General features: G+C 37.5%; 1 protein-coding gene across 2 annotated transcripts in view; it reads left to right on the top strand.

Moving 5' to 3' along the window:
• Positions 1 to 17,962, top strand: part of ERP44 (endoplasmic reticulum protein 44) — a 95,993-nt gene that overhangs the window by 50,803 nt on the left and 27,228 nt on the right. For both annotated transcript variants that reach the window (XM_026013261.2, XM_072727858.1), the window contains 3 exons: positions 12,436 to 12,620; positions 13,870 to 13,985; positions 16,461 to 16,518. In XM_026013261.2, the coding sequence (XP_025869046.2) occupies positions 12,436 to 12,620; positions 13,870 to 13,985; positions 16,461 to 16,518 (359 nt within the window). The remainder of the gene's footprint in view (positions 1 to 12,435; positions 12,621 to 13,869; positions 13,986 to 16,460; positions 16,519 to 17,962) is intronic.

Consider the following 17,962-nt stretch of genomic DNA (forward strand, 5'->3'; position numbering starts at 1 on the left):
AATGGTCTGACTCTTGATTTCGGCTCAGGTCATGACCTCAGGGTCATAGGATTGAGCCCCATGTCGGGCTCTGCGCTGGGCATGGAGTTTGCTCAAGATTCTCCCTCTCCCCCTCCCCCTGCTCGAACTCTCCCTCTCAAAAAAAAAAAAAAAAAAAAAAAATCTTAAAAAAAAAAAAAGGAAAGAATAAGGATCTGATGAGACCATAAGGTCAAAAAACAAACAACATAATTATATAACTATTAACATGTAATGACTACTTTTCATAAATCATTCCAAGTGAGTATTTTCAAAGTAGTCCCTTAGGGAGGAAATAGGTGTACTCATTCCTTAGGATGTGTTGGGAATACTTTGAGAGTTGTCCTCTATGCCACTTTGCTAGTTGGTGGGGAGAGCCTGGTCTCTGTGCACAGCAGCAGACCAGCCTTGGCCAGTTTGCTGCCTGCATTTCCTTCTCTCTCCCTCCTCCACCTGTCAGTATGGCATGGATTGCTTTGTGTCCCACCTTGACCTCACTTCTTTATATGCCTTTCCTAGGACTTGCTTTGACAAAGGTTCAGCTAAATAGGCCAATAGCAGAAAGAAGGTAAAGGTAGATATAACAGGCATTTCACCCAATTGGCCCTTTTGCATCTGAGTATGAACTAGACGCAGCAGCTTTGGTCTCCTCTCCCTGTCCCCTGACCTCTCTCCCCACCAAAGCGGTGGGGGGTGGGGGGTATAGAAAGAGAATTTTGAACTCAGACTGACACTAGAGTGTCATCAGGAAGCTTAGGGTTTTAAGCTTAAGTATATATTTGGAAACCCCAATGTAACGCTTGTTAAAATTTAGTTCACTTTCTGAGCCCCTGAATTCTCTATTGCATTTAATGTAGGGAACAAAGTGGGAAGAGGAGAGTAGGAGGAAGAGAAAAAGGGAAAGTAAGTCAGGATGATTACAGAGAAATAAGAGCCAGAATGTTGTGGAACCACCTGTCTCCCACCTGCTGGGCATTTATGTCCTGTGATGGCAGAGGAACAGCAGGTATCCTCACTCAACCTGCTCAGGACTAGGATGCCCAGTTTTAGACATGTCACACATCTGACGGTCACCCTTTCATCTTCTCCCACCTGGGAGATCCCTAAAAGGAATCTGTGCATCTCTGGCGAAGATATATTTATTGTTGACATATGGAGGGTTTCTCTTATACTGTACTTAGGAAATCCACACTGGTACATCTTTTTGGTACATAAATTGCGAATTAGGAGTCTTACGAATTTCATTTAAGATTCTAGCCTGTGGAAACAATTAGTAGCAGCAGTAATCGTAATAGTAATGATGACAACAATAATGATAAATTGTAAACTCTGTGATTGCAGGGACCATGTCTTTTTACCCTTGTGTCCCCAGCACTGGAATGGTGCCTAGCTCAAAGGAGATGCACCATTATAGTTGTTGAAAAGATGGATGGGTAGGTGTAATAAGTAGTAGCCAGCATTTATGAATGGTTAGTTTTGTAGGTATTTCAGATGGGTTCTCTCATCTCCCAACAATATGATTAAGTATTTTCTGCAGTATTTCATCAAATCTAATTTGTCATTGATTATAAGGCACACTTTTATCTGTAACTGAGAAAAAAAAAACTAAGAAAAATTGAACTACAGCACAATGCTTATCAGAATTTTTATCATAAGTATTTTAGAGTTGAGGATTTTTTCATCATATCATTAGCGTGTGTATCTCAAAAGGAAAATAAATTTGCTCAAGTAATCCTGAAACAATTTCACATTCAGAATCTGACTGTTGTACATCACTTTCCAATTCTGAGTAATTGATTTTTGTGTTTTTCCACATAATATCGACTTCTGTGCCATTAAGAGTGTTGGTAATGCTCTTGATTAAAGAGCATTATTCTGCTCTTTCTAGGATTTTCTTCCAAGCGGCTGATACCCATTCTGCAAGTATTGATGCTGGCTCTTAACTGTTTGACTAACCTCAGAGTTCATTTTTTCTCCATTGAAACATGTCACTGCTTGTTAAACAACTTTTATTCAAAGTCAGCAAGATATAATTAAAATGTTGGGGTACCTGGGTAGTTGTCAGTTGAGTGGCTGACTCTTGATTTTGACTCAGGTCATGATCTCAGGGTCCTGGGATTGAGCCCTGCATTGACCTCTGTACTCAGTGGGGAGTCTACTTGAAGATTCTGGCTCCCTTTGCCCACCCTCCCACCCACCCTACTCAAGCTGTCTCTCAAATAAATAAATAAATCATTGAAGGGGAAAAATGTTACTAGTGGTTTTCCCCAGTGGTTGTTGGATTACAAATGGTTCTTGTTTTCTTCTTTGTAATTGTCTTTGTTTTCCAAAATTTCTGTACACACACACACACACACACACACACACACACACACACACACACTTAAAACTTGACCTCTCTTCTTCAGCTGTCGATCATGGTCTCCCTTTATCTCACCTTCTCATCCTCCTTGTGTGGAGAGTTTGGAAGTTGAATTCATCACTCTCCCTGGTGGTCATGCCACCTTCGATGTGGAAGTCCCATCAATCTGCCCCAGGTGGGACCAGGATCTCTGCTGACCTCCAGTGGCTCTAGGGTGCATGGCACTCAACAAGATACTTCATGTGATACTTGCTGGGAAGTGCAGAACATTCACACTCCTGCTAACATTTTTATGAAAGTACTTTTGTAATTGTCCTTGAACTACGCAGCACACACTCCCAGATACCAGAGTTAGTCTTACCTGTGTGCCTTCCAGTACAGCCTGAACCTTCCATAGTGGAAATTGAGCTTTTATAAGAGCTATATGTAAATGAGGCATTAAAAATAAGAAAGTAATTATAGGCAACAATTTTGTATTAAAAACAAATGTGCTGAGAGACTGGATCTTATTCTCACCACAAAAACCGATAATTATGTGAAGTGATAAGGTGCTAGCTAGTACCACACTGACAGTCATTGCAATATATAAATAAATGTATCAAATCAACATGTTGTGTATACCTTAAACCATACAATGTAAAATGTCAAATATATTTCAATTAAAAAGGTAGAAAAAAAAAAAGGTAGAAAAAAGAGAAAGTATATGCTGAAGTATTCATGTACACAAAACAGAACTTGGATGTCCAGGTTTAGCCTGAGTCCTAAGTAAGCTTCTAGGCTTTGTTTAAAATTTTTCTGTTTAGGGTTGGTTTTATTTTGTTGTTTTGCTGTTGTCGTTTTACCCTCATTATGGGGAGGGCATGGTTTGGGAATGGAAAAAGGTACAGAGGCAACAGTGGTGGCCCTCCTCTCTGGACCAGAAGAACAGTAAGACCTTCCTGTTGAAATCATCTGCCATGGGTAATCACAGTGGGGAGACACATTGCCGAGACTGGAGTGGGAGGCAGTTTCCCCACGTAGAACCCTGCTGGGCAAGAGTGAGGAAGGTAGGCGGGTAGGCAGCCAGAACCCATCAAGGGAAAGTAAGTGACCATTGAAGCAAAAATACATGCTAATTTTCTAATCAGGGAGCTGTTAACCTTCTGAAATTTCTCATTCCTTTGACATGCATTTTAACATTTGATCCATCCAGTTAATTAAAAAAAAAAACATTTATTATACCCCTTAAATCATTCTTTGTTATATTGTCAAAATGTCACATTGTAATTATCTTAAAATCATTTTTGACCAAAGCCTGTAGAAAGTCACCTTTATGTCTGAGATTATTGATCAATGTAATTTTAAGGTTTTTGCTTCTTAATAATTAAAAGCCACCTCATTATGCAGCACACCTGCTGCCATGATGGTGTTGAGAATTAAGCAGGCAAGTATCTATTCCTCTAATAGTCTTCAAGTATTATTTAATCTTTTTCTATCCATAACTAAAATTTTAAGGCAACCTAAAGGTTGTAATGTTTAAGTTTGTAAACAGACTCTTGTTATTTCTGCCAGGACTGTTGCAGTAGCTTCCTTACTAGTCTCCTTGATTCTCCCTGATTTACTGCCAGGTAAATATTTTTAAAGCCCCGTTCTGTTTCAGTGGCTGGCTGCTTATCACATATCAGCTAAAATTCAAACTCCATTAACCTAGAATTTAAGACTCTCTGGAGTCCACCTATAGCCTTATTTATTTATGCATGTTTGCTTTCAGCACAGTATTTTCCCATTATACCCACTAATTTAAGAAAATTAATTACTCTAGCAGTATCTCTTTATTGTCCATTTTCATACTGATCCTTAGGCCACAAATAGAAAATGGATGTTTCCAGTTAGACTGGTTCTTTTCTTAATGGGTCTGTGTTACAAACTTTCTGCCAAATCCTTTGGAGATTAGAAAAATCCCTTGGCCTTCTGCTGGCAAACTAGGCCCCAGCTAGGCTAGTTTAGCCTTATTAATATTGGATGTGAACCTAAATTGGGCTAAGTAGGCATATTTTCCCTTTGTAGGGCTTGATATTACTGAATTTTAAAAGCCTCTAAGTATTATTTTGCCGGTAGGATGGACAAAATGTTACCTGGTAGTTTTAATCTGTAACTTCTTGATTACAGATGAGCATGTTTTTACGTTTACTGGCTACCTGTGTTTCTTTCATAAATCCACTGATACCTTTAGCCCACTTATCTTTCTGGCAGTCCTTTGTTAATGGTTTTTATGTATTCCAAGTATTATGTTATAGATATCTTCCTTCCTTCCGTTATCCCTTAAAAACTCATGGTGTTTTTCAGCATCTAGATGCTTCCTTGCCTATGCAGCTTCAAAATCTGGCAAATATCTTGGTTATGTGTTTGATGCCAATGCAGGCCCTTTCTGCACATAGACATTGCTTCCTGAGCACCACAGGGTCTGATGAGGGACATTACTCAGTTTTTCTGGCCCAACCCCCAGCTCCTGTGCCACCCATGCCTTTAGTAATATCCTCTGGGGAGAACGTGCTGTTTGTGTCTCAGGGTCCTTACAATACCCCATTCCAGCCGAGGGGACTATGAAAAGTTTTACTGAATTCTCTTTGTCTCTGTCTATGCAGGCATGGTTATCAGCCCTAAATCTGCACAAATTGCAGATTTAATTTCAAAGAGGAATTACATAGGAAATGTATAGGAAAGAAAATAGCCAATGGGGGATTTTTGCTCACTTAGGAATGGTCTTTTCCTTTCTAAAATTTCAATTCACTTAGTCTTCATTGGTTTCATGGTGGTCTGATATCTTTTAAAATGTGATTTAAAAAAAAAAATCTGTTTTTTTCTGGTTGTCACAGCAGAACCAGTCGATTTCTGCTATCTACTACATCCTGCTTGGAAATGGAAATTCTTTACTAGATTCCCTTTTAGGTTTTTCTGTGAATAACAACATTTTTACTTCTTTTTCAGCATATAAACTCTTTCCTATTCCACTGACTGCGAACTCCAGTGCAGTGTTATACAGAACCCATAGCAAGTGTCTGTTTCTCTCCTAGTATCAGCAGGATAGCTTTCAGTGTTTTACTATCAAGCTGTTTGGTATTTGTTTATTTAGATACCCTTTATCTGATTAAGGAGATTGCCTTTCATTTTTGATTTGCCAAATTTTTTAAGTGTGAATGGTTTTTGAATTTTATCAAATGTTTTTCTGCTTATTTTGAGAGGTACAGCAGTCCCCCTTATTTGAGGTTTGGCTTTCTATGGTTTCCATTACCCATAATCACCTAGAGTTCTCAAGCAGATGAATTGTCATAAAGTCAGTAGTAGCTTCACGTTATGTCATTCCCTTCACTTCATCTCTTTATGTGGAGATTTTAACATCTTATATCACCACAAGAAGGGTGAGAGTACAGGACAAGAAGATACTTTGAGAAAGGGAGAGACCCCATTTGCATAACTTTTATTACAGTGTATTATAATTGTTCTATTTTATTATTAGTTACTGTTAGTCTCTTACTGTGCCTGATTTATAAATTAAACTTTATCATAGATATGTATGTAAAGGAAAAAGCATGGTACATAGAGGGTTCAGTACTATTCACAGTTTCAGGCACCCACTGGAGGTTTTAGAACATATCCTTTGGGGTGGGCGGAAGGGAGATGCCTACTATAGTGGAATCTTTCTCTTTTATTCTGTTAATATCATAAATTACATTGATTGATTTTCAAACATTAAACTTAAGTTCTAGGCTAAAATCTGACTTGTGATGTATTATCCTTTGTACACAATGTCAAATTTGGTTTAATATTTTCAAATATTGCATCTGTGTTCTTGAGTAAGACTAATAACATACATGTTTCTTTTCTCATCATTTCCTTGTCTGATTTGGCAGAAAGATTATGCTGACCTCATAAAATCAGTTGGGAAGCGTTTATTCTCTTGTATTCTCCAGAATGATTTTGTAAACAGCATTATTGGCTGCTTAAATGTTTGGTAGAACTTGATAGTGAAGCTTTCTAGAAATGGAGTTTTCCTTGTGAGACAGCTATGGATTATGGGTTCAGTTTACTTAATTTTAGGACCATTTATGCTTTCTATTTATTCTGGTGTCAGCTTAGTAAGTTATGCCTTAATGGGAATTTTTAAAAATTAAATTTTAATCCCAGCGTAGTTTTTTTTTTTAAGATTTATTATTTATTTATGATAGACATAGAGAGAGAGAGAGAGAGAGGCAGAGACACAGGAGGAGGGAGAAGCAGGCTCCATGCCGGGAGCCTGACACGAGACTCGATCCCGGGACTCCAGGATCGCGCTCTGGGCCAAAGGCAGGCGCCAAACCACTGAGCCACCCAGGGATCCCCTAATCCCAGAGTAGTTAACATAGAGTGTCATATTTGATTTCAGGCATATAGTATAGCAATTCAGTGGTTCTATACATTACTCAATGCTCATGATGATAAGTATACTCTTAATCCCCATCACCTGTTTCACCCATCCCCTCACTCACCTCCCCTCTGGTAACTTACCATCAGTTTGTTCTCTATAGTTAGGAGTCTCTTTCTTGTCTCTCTCTCTCTCTCTGTCTTTTTTCCTCCTTTCCTTGTTTGTTTTGTTTCTTAAATTCCACATATGAGCGAAGTCCTATGGTATTTGTCTTTCTCTGACTGACTTCGCTTAGCATTATGCTCTCTAGCTGGATCCATGTTGTTGCAAATGGCAGGATTTCATTCTTTTTCAGTGGCTGAATGATATTCCATTGTGTGTGTATACACACACACACACACACACACACACACACACACACACATATATATTCTCTATTCATCTATTGATGGAGACTTGGGCTGCTTCCATAATTTGACTGTTGTAAATAATGCTGCAATAAACATAGGGGTGCATATATCCTTTTGAATTAGTGTTTTTTGTATTCTTTGGATAAATACCCAGTAATGGTGGAATAGTTCTATTTTTAAATTTTTGAGGAACCTCCATGTTGTCTTCAACAGTAGCTGTACCAGTTTGCTTTCCCACCAACAATGCAAGAGGGTTTCTCTTTCTCACCGCATCCTCCCCAACACTTGTTTCTTGTGTTGTTGATTTTAGCCATCCTGACAGGTGTGACTGATATTTCATTGTAGTTTCGATTTGCATATCCCTGATGATGAGGGATGTTGAGCATATTTTCATGTCTCTGTTGCCAGCTGAATGTCTTCTTTGGAGAAATAATGGAAATTTTAAAACTTTATCTAGGGGTGCCTGGGTGGCGCAGTTGATTATATGTCTGACTTGGTTAGGGGTCAGGTCATGATCTCAGGGTTGTGACATAGAGCTCCACGTTGGGCTCCACACTCAGCGTGGAGTCTACTTCAGATTCTCTCTCTACCCCTCCCCTCTCTCATTCTCTCTCTGTTCTCTCTCTTCAGGATCAGGGCCTGGACCCAAGGCAGCGCTAAACCACTGAGCCACTGGGACTGCCCTGTCCTCTTTAAAAATAAATAAATCTTTAAAAAGAAAAGTTTATCTAAATCTCCAAACTTATTGTCATTATGTTATTGGTAATCTCTTATTATACAAGTTAAATATTCCCTGCTACATTCCTTAAATTGTTTTCTCTTTCATTTTTTACTTGATAGTCTTTCTGGTGGTTTATCAATTTTATTGTCTTTGCAAAGAACCGAATTTTAGCTTTTTGATCTTCTCCATTGTATATTTGTTTTCTGCTTCATTGATTTTTGCTTTTATCTTTCTCATTCACTTCTTTATTCTTTGTTTTTAATTTGTTCTTTTTATACTTTTTTAAGATCAATGCTTAGCTCTTTGCTTTTCAGCCTTTCCCCTCTGACATGTCCATTTTAATGTCATAAATTCATTGTGTGTATCACGATGGCTGCATGCTGCAAGTTCTCATCGGTATTTTCATTATCATTCATGTCACAGTATTTTCCAGTTTCTCTTTGTGGTTTCATCTCTGATCCATGTCGGTATAATTTTTTAATTCTCATTATGAGTTGAATCATTTGAAAGTTGTTGAGAGGTTTTTTTGTGACTCATCATGTTTGTTTTTTAATATGGTATATATGACCTGCAAAGAATGTGTGGTCCACAGCTTTGGCGTAGTGTGTTCTACGTGTGTCAGTTTAATCAAGATTTTAGATGCTTTGTTCAAATTCTCTTTATTGATTTAATTTGTTATATTGCTTACTGAAGGAAGTGTGTTAATAATTTCCCACCATGATTATATATTCGTCTTTGTAGTTCTGTTTTTACTTTGTATATTTTTAGGCTATTATTTGATGTATACAAATTCAGAATTGTATCTGCCTGGAAAATTGAACTTTTTATTATGAAGGGTCCCTCTTGGTCTCTAGCAGTGTTTTTTGCCTTGATGTATACTTATTTACTATTAATATAGCTATACGAGATTTCTTTTTTAAAAAGATTTTATTTATTTATTTATTCATGACACACAGAGAGAGGTAGAGACATAGGCAGAGGGAGAAGCAGACTCCCTGCAGAGAGCCTGATATGGGACTTGGTTCCTGGACCAGGACCACGCCCTGAGCCGAAAGCAGACGCTCAACCACTAAGCTACCCAAGCATCCCTATACAAGATTTCTTTTGATTAGTTTTTGCACAGTATATCTTCCCTTAGCCTTTCTTTCAAGCTTTGAGCATCTTTATATTTAGATATGTATTTTATAAGTAGTATATAGTTAGATTTTACTTTTGCACCAAAAGATCAAAGATCAGGTCTATATGTATATGTAGATCTGTTTCTGGACCCTGTCCCATTGATCTGTTTGTCTATCTGTATGCAGTAACACACAGTTTGGATTCCTGTAGGTTGCAGTAAAGGTTGCACTTTGCTGGTTTAAGCCCTCTAGTTTTGTTTATCAGGGATATTGGTAATTTGCTTATAATGTCTTTTCTAGTTTTGGAATAAGAGTAATGCTGGCATCATAGAAAGAGTTGGAAAGTAAACAACTTCTCTTCAATTTTCGGGAAAACTTTGTGTGGAAATAGAATTATCTCTTCCTTAAATATTTGGTAGGATTGGCCATTTCTCCTCATACCAGTTTTTGCTGGTAGTTCCAATTGAAATTAAACATTTACAGGGCTTTTACTTAATTTTCTCAATTTTCTGTTCGTATTCTTTTTATCTCTAATGCTGAGAATCTTGACTTTCAATGGCATTAGCATAATTACCATGTGATTTATCTATAATATGTGTCTTTATTTCAGAATAACAATGCTGGTGTTAAAATTTCTTTAAAACTAATTTTATTTATTCTTCCCCATATTTATTATGCAAAATAACATACCTATGCACATCTTTCTGTTCCTGGATTTTTTGACTTAACAGTATATCTTGGAGATTGCTCCTGAGCAGCATAAGGAGATCTTTTTCATTTCCTTGTGTAACAGTCTAGTATTTCTTTATATGGATGTACTTTCCTGTTTTTAAGCAGTCTTTTATTGATGGTATAAAAAGACATTTTCCATATTACAGACCACAGCACTGTGGCACTGGCCCGTAAAACTTCTTAACCTAATTGTAACAGCTTTTTTATTAAAATAATTTTAATTTCTACATCACTGCAAATATTCATTTTATAATATGCAAGGTTTCACTGTGTCATATGCTGGGAACCAAAGGGGTTTTTCATTAGGAAGTTAAAGTTCCGGGATCCTTGGGTGGCTCAGCGGTTTAGTCCCTGCCTTTGGCCCAGGGCATGATCCTGGAGTCCCAGGGTCAAGTCCCACATCGGGCTCCCAGCATGGAGCCTGTCTCTCCCTCTGCCTGTGTCTCTGCCTCTCTCTCTCTCTCTCACCATCTCTCATGAATAAATAAATAAAATCTTTTAAAAAAAGGAAGTTAAAGTTCCTTTAACTTTACCTTTTATTCTTTCTTTCATGCTAGTTTTCTGAAAAGTAGGGTAAGGCAAAGCCTTCATGGCCTTTGCCTTACAACAAGTGCCTCTGTTTCTCTTAAAAGACTTCTCTACTGGCTTCTGGAAGTACTCTTACCCCTCACTTTGTAGCACCAATTTAATCTCATTAATTCCTTGCTCAGGTGATAGAACCCACTAGTCTTACAACTCCTCAAAGACGTGTTTTCTCATTATAATGTATCAGGGAGAAGAGGGTATATAGTGCTATATCTACTAGTCTTCTGTTTCAAGAAGTCCCAGCTGCTAAACCAAATAGATTAGTGTCTATATTAAGATATCTTAATATTATTTCAGATTTCTGTGATTTGATGAATAAAATACTCTCCTTGGCCTCATATGTAACCAATGGTTCCCTTTTTTTGCTTATATTTGTTTTCTCTTCAGGGGATTTTAGTAGTCAAGCACTATTCCTCCTTTATAGATCTTCTTTGGATTTTATCAAAGTGTTACGTGATCTTAATTACATAGCCTTTTCTCTCAACCTCCTTCTGAGAACCCATGTGCATACTTAACCCCTAATACATCAGTTTAGCTCTCCCTAATTGTTTATCCTAGAGAAAACAAAATACATCTTGACTTACCAAATACTGTAAGTACTTTTCCCTCTTCCTGAGTAGTACAGAGAGACCTCAGAATACTTAGAATCCTTAACCTCCTCGTCAGCTCTCCTACCCCAGCTTATATGCTGTTGATGTCATCATGTATTTTAGTTTGTGTTGAACTCCCACGAGGCATAACTGTCATTGTTTTGTATAGTCAGTATTCACTTAGATTTTTAAAAACTCCTTTATTGAGGTAGAATTGACATCCAGTAAACTGTACATATTTAAAAGGTACAGATTGATAAATTTGACGTCTGAATACACCCATGTATTCAGCTGTCAGCACACGTGTATGTTTCTACCATAGACTCTCTTAGAAAATGAAGGTGGGGAGGTGAAGAAGATGAAGGTGGTCAGCAGAGCCTTATTGTGGTTTTATAGGTTTTGTTTTGTTTTGTAGCCATTAGAAATGGGAGGTGGGGGAAGAGAATTTTCATGGTTTCTTGTGCCAACGCTTTAGAATTCTGCCCTCATTTACAACTCAGTTAAGAAAACAACCTGCTACCTGTTTTAGGTCACTTTAGTGCCCTCTCAGGCCTCCTTCAGTTTAAAACTTCAGTGTATCTTTTACTATTTTCATCTATGTGAGTAGCGTGGCCTTTGAGCTTTTCTAGTGCCTACAAGATGCTGATTTCTTGTTATTTGCCACCTCTTGGAAATAACAGCTGAAATATTCAAAGGCTTTTCTATTTTGATTAAGTCTGTATCTTAGTAATTGTGATTTCTACAAATGAGATCAGCATACAGTTTGATTTAGATTCTTATTTTGAGAACATACATGCTAATTTCAAGGATTTGTGTGTGTGTGTGTGTGTGTGTGTGTGTGTGTGTGTGTGTTCTTTTTAAAATCTACACTGCCTGAGAATATACCCATAGGTCATAAGGGACTTTTTTTTTTAAGTATATACTGCTGACTTTTGGGCTTTATTGTATTAGCTTACACAAAATTTGTATATTTGGGATTATGAATTATTTCTACCAGCCAAAGAATCTAATATTTTTAGACTTTGAGTATAGTTTTAAATTTAATTTTCTTTTATTAAATGCTCTAAGAGATTCTCACAAGTATAGAGTGAGTTGAACTATTTTTAAAATGGGAATTTTACACATTCTAATTATTTTCTGGCATATATATATAATAATATTTACAAACACTAAACTTACTGAGTCATGCATTTGTGTTATCTCATTTAGTCCTTAAAACAACCCTGTGTGGTTATCCTTTACATAACAGATGAGAACCTAACAGAGTTGATATAACTTACAAGTTCACATAGCAAGTAAATAGCAAATTTGATATTTAAACCAGGCAATATATGTCCAAAGCCTGGCCTCTTAATCAGTATAAACTTAATATAAACTTGTCACGATTAATTTTTTTTCTAACACTGATATGAGCCAAAATATTCTCTCTAAATAATTGTAAGAATTTTGAATGTTGGGCTAATGTGCTCACTCAGAGCAAGTACAAGAGTGAAGTTAATTTTGTTTTTATTCTTTTAGCTGATATAGCCCAGAGGTACAGGATAAGCAAATACCCAACCCTCAAATTATTTCGTAATGGGATGATGATGAAGAGAGAATATAGGGGCCAGCGCTCAGTGAAAGCTCTTGCAGATTACATCAGGCAACAGAAAAGCGACCCTGTTCAAGAACTTCATGACTTAGCAGAAATCACCACTCTTGATGTAAGTTGTTAAGTTTTATTGGATCCAATAAACATTGCCTGTTTAATATAAACAAAGTCTTACACGATCTAATAATCTGGACATTTTCTTAGAGTTCATTGCAGTGGATCTGACATCTACATACTTAGAGAGTTAAATTTTTCTTGAATTAATTCTCCAGGGAAATGCTCATGTTTTACTGAGTCTTTGGATAAAATATGTAGCATACAGTAGAGCTGCACTAATTTAAATTGATTAAGGGCAAAAGAGTAGCCTGAGTTGTGAAGACAGAAGTTAATGTCAGGCATCTGCCACAAGGATCTCCATATTTGCCTTAGTGGAGACCCTCAGGATATCTGCTCTAATTACTCCCATATCAGCTCTTTGTATAATTTCTAGTGTCTTCTAAAATAGCCCTCCTTAATAAAAAACCCTTTCAGTTGTATACTAAGTAGTTTTTTTTTTTTTTTTTAAGGTATTGAGTTCGGGCTGTAGTTTGTCATTTCAAGTTTGAGATTTGACTTTTACCCTGCTCACCAGCTATGAAGTTAGCCTTTCATGGATGCTGTCAGAAGGCATAAGGCTCCTGGGTCAGAGATAAAAGACTTTGTTGCTCATATCCTAGCAAATAATGAGACCACGTTAGCGTTTGTCACCCCCCCGCCCCCCCCGCCCCTCCCCCCCCCCCCCCCCCCCCCCCCGCCCGCCCAAGTCCTCTGGAGGTGGATGCCTGTATACTCTGGAGGTTCTGTCGAGGGAGAACTGTGGCCTCTGATAAGTCCTGTTTCTGAGCCAGCAGTATGCCTGTGCTTCAGCCCAGGTGGAGATTACCTCACACTGCCGTGTGGCTTGCTACAAGCACAACCCTGAGGAATGGCCTGGATCATGAGTGGTCAAGGGCTTGGTTTTGGCTATACCTAACTGTGTAGGAATGTGTGAGAGACCCAGGAAGGAGTCTACCAAAGGTCGTACGTTATGAATCCATGTATAGTTTTAAGAATAGTCACCTTACTTAGGAATTCATCACCTTATTGAGTAACAGATTATCACTGATTAGTTAAAATGCTAGAAGGAAATGTTTATGATTACATTAGATGGGAGGTAAGATTATTTTCAACCTAATGCAGTCTTTTGGACTAGGTGTTAAAATCCAAATATGCTTTTATAGTGCTTCCCCATTTGTATATAGTTGAACCAGTTGGGTGAATGAGATAACATGTTTTGCATGTCTGTATATGTTTGTAAAATAATTACATACTTTATTTTACAGCGCAGCAAAAGAAATATCATTGGATATTTTGAGCAAAAGGACTCAGAAAACTATAGAGTTTTTGAAAGAGTAGCAAATATTTTGCATGATGACTGTGCCTTCCTTTCTGCATTTGGGTAAGTATCCTAATTGAGAGTGTGTTAGTGGATCGACTTGACTGCCATGTTACATTCTTGTTATGTGTGGTCATTTTCTGAAATTGATCTCTCCAGAAATGATCTCAGTTCCTTAAAGTCACTAACCAGCCTTCTTGACACATATTTCTGACCTCTTTTAAGAGTTTAAAAGTCTGTTAATTCTTCTTTTGGTACTCTTATTTCAGAATATGGGTAAGTGAAAAAGAATGGACAAGTTAACAACTACTTCTCATGCTTTTATTCAGTTCATTTACTAACACTATTCTGTGTTCACACGAAGTGCTAATGTGTGGGTTTCCAAACTGAAACAACTCCTGGTCTTTCTCATGAAGCAGCATGGGCTTAGTTGTCTTGATTAATCTCTGGCTCTCCACCACCTTTTCTTCTGTCTTCCCTGACCCAGAGGAACAGAACTCCTTTCCACAGCTAGCATCTTTTTTTGTGTCTTTATTACCATCCTTCCAGGATCCTCTGTGGCATTCACCCGTCAATTGTCCTCACTTCCCTGTGTTTTCACCCTGACCCTTTTCATGACCTACTTTTCCTTTGCCAAAAACATGATTCTCTCTTTCCTGACCTTTCTGTTCTATCTCTTGAGCTAAAATCTTGTCCCTTTCTTTTCATTTCTAATTTTTTCAAAGATTATTTATGCTTGGCCACCCTGAATTTCTTAAACTCTAACCAGTGAAAAATCCGTACCCTTGTATCCAACTTTTGCCTTCATTACTCTTGTGAGACTTCTTTCTGCACAGTCCCAAAGTACTTCTTAATTACCAAGTCCAGTGGCCTTTCTTCATTCTCTAATGCTCTTCAGTTTCTCTGAAGGCTGGGACAATCAACTACCCTGTCCTTTTCTGCTGTGTCTATACTTAGGCTACCTTGAATCCCCCTGGTTTGCTTCTTATTTTTCTGACTTCTCTGACTTTCTTCCTGTCTTTCTCTTTCCCTCTCAAAGTGGAATCATTCTATGGTTCTTTCCCTTTCTTTACACTGGGGGTTTTCTCCACCATCCTTTGACTTGATGCAGTATTATTTCTCTCTTTTCTTGGGCCTGTAACTGTTAGACTCCATTTTAGTGATGATCTTGAGTAGAGCCTGGGTTTCTGGCACAGTATGTCCTTTTCCATTGTGTGATCTTTGTCCTTATTTTAATGCTTCTGTAGATTTTGTGTTTTATTGGAAACATTATCAGTGATATTGGGAGACCAGTGTCGGAGTAAATAAGTGAAGACTGTCTCCCCTGACCCCCCCATGCTCTCTGCATGACTGCTCTCGGGCCACAAGCCACGTGCTTGCTCCTCACACACTGCAGGCACTTCCGCCACGGCCCATGCCCTTACTGTTCTCGGGTTCTGAAGTGCATCTCTTTGGTATTGCCTCCTTGGGAAGAGCTTTCCTGATGACTTTTTATAAAATAGCATTGCCATCACCCCCCTTGCCATTCTTTAGCCACTTAGTTTTCTTCAGAGCACTTTTTTTTTTTTTTTGGTTTTTGATCACCCAAATAAATAAACATATCTATTTGCTTGTCTTTCTTTCCACCAAAATGTCAGCTTCCCGAGAACACAGATGCTGTCAGTTTTGTTCACTGCTGTGTACTCAGTGCTAAGGCCATACCTGGTATGAAGGAAGCACCTAGTGAATAGTTAGTGAATGAATGGATGGATGGAGCATGTTCTCCCTTTTCGTTCCACTGGCATTAGTTAGTCTCAGCATCCCTTGTACTGCCATCCTGTACGACTCTAGTCAGAAACTGGAGATAAATCAGTGTTCAATTAATCCAAATATAATTTAGAAAGAGAAAAAAGTTACCTATTTGACTTAGAATTTGTTGTAGAATCCACTCACCAAACATTTGTCAGATATCTATTATGTGCCAGATACTGTACTAGGGCATAGGAAATAACAGTGTACAAATAGAACAAAATAATTGGTTATTGTAGAATTATATTCTAATGATATAAGTTATTCCAGCTCATCCACTTTTTCTTTCTTTTTTTTTTTAACAAGTCCAGTTTTAAAAAATAAGAAGTAGAGAATCTGTGATTGTGTTTAGAACCAAGTAATGTGTTTTTGTGATTGATCTATGCAACCACATCAATGCCCTTGATCCCCAGTTACTGGAAACAGTCGGGGTCAAAAATAGCCTTTTGGTGCTCAAACTGCCAACCCAAACTTATAAAACATTGAGTCACAAAAACAGCTAACTAAAATTTTCCCTTAAAAAAATCTGCCTCAAAAAAAAAAAATCTGCCTCATATTAAAGTTTCCCTTCAAATACATGCTTTTGTTGGTATTGGATAGTCTATATGAGTAGGAAAGATGATGGACAAGCATGTTATTTCAAATCATTGCAATACATACATTGCAAAACAGCCAGTTCTGTTTCATTCAAGTATATCACTGCTATTATTAGTCTAAAAGGTATTACTACTACTTCTCTCTTCCTATTAGAGCTGTTTCAAAACCAGAAAGATACAGTGGAGACAACATAATCTACAAACCACCGGGGGTAAGTTGCTATTTCATAGTGTATATAATTTTAAATATAATTTAAATACATGTATAGTATAATCTGTGGTTTTATACTTGTTAATTCACAGAATCATAGAATTTTAGTACAGAAAGGAATTTTAAGACATCATCTTGTACTAATTCAAACCTTTTAAGGTAAAGATGGGGATACATAGGCCTAAAATCACATAGGAATTTAGTGGTCAAGCTGGGACTAGAGATCTCCTGATCCCCGGGCCTTACCCACCTCTCTGTTTTGTGTTCATTATGTGACCTAAATTCCAAAAAAGGCTTCAGTGTTTTGTGATCATCACTCCTGCCTGGGTCAGACTAGCCAGGCTTCCAAGGTCTCTGGTGTATAAATTAACCTGATACTTGCCAGACAATAGGGAGCAACTCAGTTGCTTTTAACCCTTGGCTAAGAAGTTAAGTGTATCTGAACTTAGAAGTAGTTGCTCTGACCCAGATGATGGTAGCCACACCCAAGAGGCAGAAATCACAATATTTGTCATCTCAGTTGACCTGCTGCTCTGTCATTGCAGTTTTTCACAATTACAAATAGAAGTGTGTTGATATTTTTTCGATTCATAGTTTTCATTTTAGTGTTGTTTGCAGTGTCTTGGTACACTGAAGTTTTTAATTTTTATGTAGTCTTGTGAGTGAATTTTTTTGCTTAGAATGCTCATTTCCTATTCTGAGTTCAGATAGGTATTTGCCTATTTTCTGCAAGTGCATTTCATTAATAGGTTCATAGTGTGACTGTCTCTACATTATCAAAATCCAGTACAGTTGGTTGTTAAGTGCACGGGCTCTGGAATGAGACTCCACGTTAATGTCAAAACTGCCACCTTCCTAGGTGTGTGACTCAGGAAAGTCTCTAAGCTTCTTTATCCTTCAGTTTGTTCATTAATAAAAATAGCTGTGATTATAAGAGTCCTTGTCTTATGGGGATGTTTCAAGGATTCAATGAGTGAACATATATAAGATGGTTACAACAAACAGTGCTTGGACACGGTAAGTTTACTCAGTTAATAGTAGCTATTATTTTTGTCCTCATTTTAAGCACTTCTTAAATACTGATTTTGAGTAAATGTAGAAAGAGCTACTGTAAGTAATATATAGATAGCAATGCTTTGGATTTATATAGTATCTTGTATGTCTCAAAGCCTTTTTCCTGGAAGTTTCCAAACTTTCTTCCAACATTTTCAACTCTAAGGGATAGCTAAATTAATTAATCTGGATCATTCTTTTTCACAATGCCTGCCTGCCATTGGTGAAGATACTGATAAACAATTAGTTGACTCAGATCTGAGGAAAAGCAGAAGGCTTAGACATCACAGGTTGGATACAGAATTGTATGGCTCTCTTTCTCGGAAGTTCCATGTTTTTTGTCTTTTGGTTTTTGTTTTTGTATACTCTGTAGATTTTCTGGGTTCATAGAT

The sequence above is a fragment of the Vulpes vulpes genome, chromosome 12 (assembly GCF_048418805.1).
Source record: "Vulpes vulpes isolate BD-2025 chromosome 12, VulVul3, whole genome shotgun sequence".
Lineage (NCBI taxonomy): Eukaryota > Metazoa > Chordata > Mammalia > Carnivora > Canidae > Vulpes > Vulpes vulpes.